The 6000-nt window shown below is 38.4% G+C and overlaps 1 protein-coding gene across 1 annotated transcript in view; it reads right to left on the bottom strand.

Annotated features, from left to right (window-relative positions):
* Positions 1-441: 441 nt before the first annotated feature.
* Positions 442-6000, bottom strand: part of LOC126161595 (hemolymph lipopolysaccharide-binding protein-like) — a 48422-nt gene continuing 42863 nt past the window's right edge. Inside the window, exon 5 of the mRNA XM_049917542.1 lies at positions 442-936. Coding sequence (XP_049773499.1) covers positions 764-936 — 173 coding nt within the window. The 3' untranslated portion in view covers positions 442-763. The remainder of the gene's footprint in view (positions 937-6000) is intronic.

The raw sequence follows: 6000 nt of genomic DNA, 5'->3' as shown, positions 1-6000 counted from the left end.
GCCGCTACATTCCACTTTAGAGACATTCAGTATTAAATTCAGAATTATTCTGACTGTAGAAATTTAATTTTTCTAATATTAGGCAAAGGGCATGATGAGTTGGAATAGTCGCCATCTTCTTTACTATTTTTACACCGCAGATACTAATGATACTTGCTAGGAATCCAGTCTAACATCAATTCCCGTACGCATCTTTCAAATTGCGAGTGTTTGTAGTTATTGGCCCACAGAATTATTACCAATGTATAAAAACAAAAATTCATGACAATGCATTTTTCTATGGTTTATTGGAGGATTAATTATACTGGCTGTTAGCAAGAATGTGAGTTAAAGTACTTGCTGCCAACTCATCCACGGAACCGAACGTTTTAATAACATAAGTTTGCCTTGTTTTGAAATTCTAAGTAGAGTTTGAATACGTAGATAATGAAAGAATAAACATGGGAATAAAACTTTTAATCTAACATAGGAGGTAAATACACCCAAATGTCAATTTAAACATGGGAGTATTGATACAAATTATAGTGATAATGAATGCAAGTTCCACACACGTTCTCATTGGCTCCTTACAGGAATAATTAATACCAACAGAAATACAATCCATTTTTATTTTATATTTTGCGTTGTAACGTCTTCCTATCGGTGACAAAAGAAATCTGACTCGCTGTTTGTTTCCTCCATACTTTGCAGCCGGCCACAGTTGTCGAAGTTTCACCATTTCACCGCTGACGGCAGACTACGAAAGAGTGAGTCTCTAGAAGCACTAGAGACTCTGCTCGCACAGAAATCGCCTCTCCACGTTGCACTTGACGTCGTCGATGGTTCCGTCGCTGTGAATAGACCCACAGTCCTGGCCTTCCGGAGAATCGGGGAACTCTGCGTTATTAGGCTCACCTTTCATCCAGTTTACGTGGCCACTCGATATCAAAGGTTGACCTGGAGCACAGGAAATAATAGTTTCATTCACGTAAAATGTATTATGTGGTTAAATGTTAAAATTGAGCAGTCAGGAAAAAACTCTTATGTCTGGTTATAACAACACAACTCTGTAGATGATCATACAGTCTGTTTGAAAAAGAACTACCTAGTTTTAATGTGTCTTAGAATCTGTACAAAGTGACACACTAGTCTGTGGTGTTTGACTCATCATCTCTCCAAGTTTGGCACCACTGCAGTTTGCAGGTCTGCTTGACCTTGACACAGCACCAGTGCTGTTTCTTTCCTCTGTTCCTTCTGTTCAGTCCAGGTTTTCGTGCAGTGCAGTGCAAAGCAACTCAGCAACAATGTGTACGTTGAGTCTACAATTCATCTCAGTGGAACAGTTAATCGTCATAACTGCTGAATTTGGGGGCGGGGGGGGGGGGGGGGGGGAGGGGCACAGAGCATCCACATCAAGTTATTCAGCATCAACGTGACTCTCCCAAAGTTAATATCTGGTGCGGTTTGATGGAAGATCATGTGATTGGTCCTTTCTTTTTTGTAGAAAAAAACAGTGAACGGGGACGTTTACTGCGACATGTTGACAGAGAACATCTTTCCCTAAATGGACGATATTGAGGTGGAAAAGGGGCTTGTGTTTTCCCAACAAGATGGCACCCCACCTCATTACATTAACAATGTGTGTGCAGCTATTGACACTCGCTTTCCACGACGGAGCCCGGACTTAACCCCACTGGACTTTTTCTTTTGCGTCCATACAAAAAATGTTGTGTATAGTGATAATATGAGAGACATCAATCATTTACAGGAAAGAAACATCGCGGCGGTTGGGACAGTTACACATGAAATTGGGTAAATACGTGGCGAGAAATGGAATATCTTCTCAATGTGTGCAGGGCAACAAATGGATCACCCGTGGAAATCTACTAACATTTTAAAAAAAACTTGAAGGAACTCTCTTTCATGATACGTACTCTCTGACGTAATTTTTCATTAACTTCCCCGTTAAATTTATACTTAAAACATGAGAGTTCGTTTTCAAACATCCTGTAATGTTCTACGTGTTTTACGAAGTTTGTTCATTAGTTCTGCTGAATATTATGCTTGTAAATATGTTGTCGAGCTATAAATGCCATTTGTTAGTTAAGAAAGAGAATACGCGGGGAATGCTATCATTTTGTAAGTAGACACGCTGGTCCAGTCAGAGAAAAGCTATTGTCATAGAGTACAATAAAGTGTAAATGCATTATCACTGGGCGTGCGAGCACGCCAAGAAAGTAGCAGTTCTGAGTCACAAGGAGACCGTTGTTGTCGTTGGTTGTGTGTATTCGCCCGTGTGGCTATGCAAAAGTGCTGAGATAAAAAGTCTGTTTCCGAAGTGCAGAGCAGTGAAAACTGAAATGGTTGTTTTGGCGGATGTTTAATATGAGCAAGCTGCGTGTATGGCATTTATTAGGTCTAGTGAAGCAGGGGATACAACCCGTCGGCTTTGAACAATGACGTCATTCCTTAATCATAGATAGTAATGTCTTTACTTCGAGGCATAGATAATAAAGCAGTTCTGTGTTCTAATAAGCGCTATCATTAAAATAATTGAATGTGAATCTAAAATCGATCGCTTGATATTAGATACAGATGCTTCAGTAGCTGATAAGTGTTTTTTTACTTTAAAAAAAATCTCACGAGATAGAATAAACTGATCCTAAGATACAGATGCTTCAGTAGGTGATAAGTGTTTTTTGACTTAAAAAAAAATCTCACGAGATAGAATAAACTGATCCTAAGATACAGATGCTTCAGTAGCTGATAAGTGTTTTTTGGGTTTAAAAAAAATCTCACGAGATAGAATAAACTGATACTACTTTATGTTAGTAATAGTGGAGACGAAATAAACAGCACATCTACAATTTGTATCCCGTGTTCCACGTAGGGTTTACTGAAGCGGAGGATACATCGTTCAGGTGAAGAACAGGACAGTAATGCAACACACTTCGAATGAGCTTTTAATTTGTATCGGGTTTCATTTGCGGTTTAATGAAGCAGGGGATACATAGTTCAAGTGAACAACAGGACAGCAATGCTAGTTGAAACTAAGAAATCGACTACGCTGAACTTGTATCCCGTACTGCACTTAAGCAATACAGTTCGAAAGACTTTCGAGATACAACTGACATACATGTAACGTGATGTATTCTTTGCTAGTAATTTCATTCATTTCTTTCCATTGTATTTTGCGGAGAAATACTAAGATACAAACACGCGATATCGTTAACGTGAAAATACTACTGGCCCTTACATATGTGAAATAAAGTTTATCTCTCTCGCATTCCTTTGCTTCTCAACATTCTCCTCAGCTCTTTCATCTTTGTAATACATGCTCTCTGGCGACTTGTGACGTCATTGTTCAAAGCCGACGGGTTGTATCCCCTGCTACACTAGACCCCATTTATTGGGCACAGTACAGATGGAGCAAGAGTAATTCACATAACTTCAAGAGTACAGTGGGCACTTGTTATTGGCTGTAGCAGCGCAAGAAAATCATCTCGTGCACTATTTTACAGCTAAATGAAGCCACTTGACAAACCAACACCATCATAAAGTGAAGTAAGACCTAGAAATTTTGTAATTAGAAGTGTAATAGGCTGGCCAGCGTAGTCGGAAATTTATTGTTTAAATAACATTGTGTTCGTGCATATTGTCATGTAAATAATTTTCCTAAGTCGTTAGCCAAGCAGTATCCATCGCATTCTTTTGTACGAACTGAGATAATCAGAAAATGAACTGAAAATGAAGTGAACATTAATTTATTAGCTTATCGAAACATAGTTTTCCACAAATACGTAATAATGAAATCTTTGGCTGCAATAAAGCCAGTATAAACTGATTTGTTAAAAATAGAGTAATTTTCATAACAGAAAATTGGTTTTATAACTTTACGTAGCTTGGACACTGAATTTCACTGTCAAAGCTCAGTCTTTAATTTATAGGTTGTGGCATAATTTATCGCTTTTATTACAAAGGAATATCAGAGTAATTTCTACATAAATGACAGTCCTTGCCAAAGAGTAAATTCAAACAATCTTTCTGCTTGCTACAATTGTGACAGTCAGTATTATGGTGAGTAACGTAACCAAAAGTTTCTGTCCACAACCAGTAAACAATCTTACTTTAACTGATCTTTGGAAATTAATATAATATGTTGTATGTGTTTGCTATTTGATTATTATTTGACTACTGTGACATGTATGGTGTGAAGTACTCGAAATATTGCAGTAGGTACTGTTCCTACGCCATGACGCCAATTACTGTATTTATGTAACATTGCTTACGGGTAGAAAGTTCAGTTTCAGTTTAATTATTATCGTTCCGGTGAAGAACTGGCGACCATTGGTTATTTTTATTAATGACATAATTTAAAAACATTTTCCACTAACTACTGTTAATTTAAAATTAGTTTATGTGATAAAAATACATAAAGTTAACCGAACTTTGTTTCTAATCGTAATTGCCAAAGTACTGAGCAGTGGCGATTCGATTATAACTTCATCTACTTCAGTCGGTTTTGCATTATTCTTCGGAGCAGATGCCTTTTCCGCACAGATAAGGGACTCTAGGTACATGGTCATATAGAAAAGCCTAATTAACCGGAGAAGTAAGAGGGTTATATGGTCTAAATCCGTTTTGCAGGCTCGGGAAAATGGTACTCACTTACGTCTTTTCCAATTTTCTCTCATCATCTCACTTTTTCAGAAGCATAGTCGAACTTCCCAGTTTTTATTGGGATGTTACGGCTGAATATCTAATGTCAAGTGCTCGAAACTGCTTCCTACTGAACCACACATTGTCGTGGTAGTGCAGCCATAAAGAGACGTGTAACGCCCCAACAGAGCACATGGGAATCAGATTCCAACAGGCATGTCAAGTTATCCCAGTGGATTCGCTCGTGTGGCTCAGGCTCAGGACATGACGCAAGTGTCAGAAATTTATGGGACCTGGAAGGCCATAATATCAGATTCTTTTACTGGAACTGTCTCCTGTTGTAGACCTACACGTGATGATCACATCCAGAATCTACACCTGCTCATGGGCAACGTGGCAACGCGCATACTTTGATGGGGCTGGAGAGTTGGGAGGGGGTGGGGGGGGGGAGGGGGAGTGCAAAACTTATTGAACAGTAACCCACCGATTGTGTACGTAATGTACTGAAATGCCTCCTACATACCGTAAACTGATACTGTGGAATAAGTATGATGTTAATGTAAAATACTGAAAATGTAATCCGTATGTTGAATGTTCAGAAAAGATGTAATGGTAGTAGTAACTGAAATTCTAACCTACATTTTATAGATGTATTATGATACTGAGATATGATAAGCAGGTTATACATTGAAAAACCAAGAAACTGGTACACCTGCCTAATATCGTGTAGGACACCCTCAATAATGCAGAAGTGCTGCAACACGATGTGGCATGGACTCGACTAATGTCTGAAGTAGTGCTGAAGGGAAATGACATCATGAATCCTGCAGGCCGGCTCATAAATCCGTAAGAGTACTGGGGGGTGGAGATCTCTTGTGAACAGCACGTTGCAACACATCACAGATATGCTCAATAATGTTCACATTTGGTGAGTTTGGTGGTCAGCGAAAGTGTTTAAGGGGCTCCGGAAAGGCTCAAAATCATGAAAAGTTCAATTTTTACTTTTTTGCGTTTTCTGAATCTGCAGACTATTACCTTTTAATAGATATATAATTTATTCAATTCCGAAGACTACAACTATTTTTAAATTTTTTTTTGAAATGTGTTCTACATGGGCGTGACCCACTGTGGCGCTGTTAAACTGCTGTCAAATAGTGTTATTATTAACGTCCGTGTTCATCAGGTACATTTTAGTGATGTGAGATAAAGTATGTGTTGTGGCTAACCTGTGATGGTTCAATATATATCGCTGGTGTGATTGTCGATTGTTTCATGTTTATTTACTCTGTCGGTATCTCGAAAATATTCGTAATTAATTCTATTTCTTGAGTCTCTGTTTTGTTGAAGTATAATAATGAGTAA

Source organism: Schistocerca cancellata, chromosome 2 (genome assembly GCF_023864275.1).
Source record: "Schistocerca cancellata isolate TAMUIC-IGC-003103 chromosome 2, iqSchCanc2.1, whole genome shotgun sequence".
NCBI lineage: Eukaryota > Metazoa > Arthropoda > Insecta > Orthoptera > Acrididae > Schistocerca > Schistocerca cancellata.
Note: the sequence above shows the minus strand (reverse complement) of the source record. Positions and strands in the feature narration are given on the sequence as shown.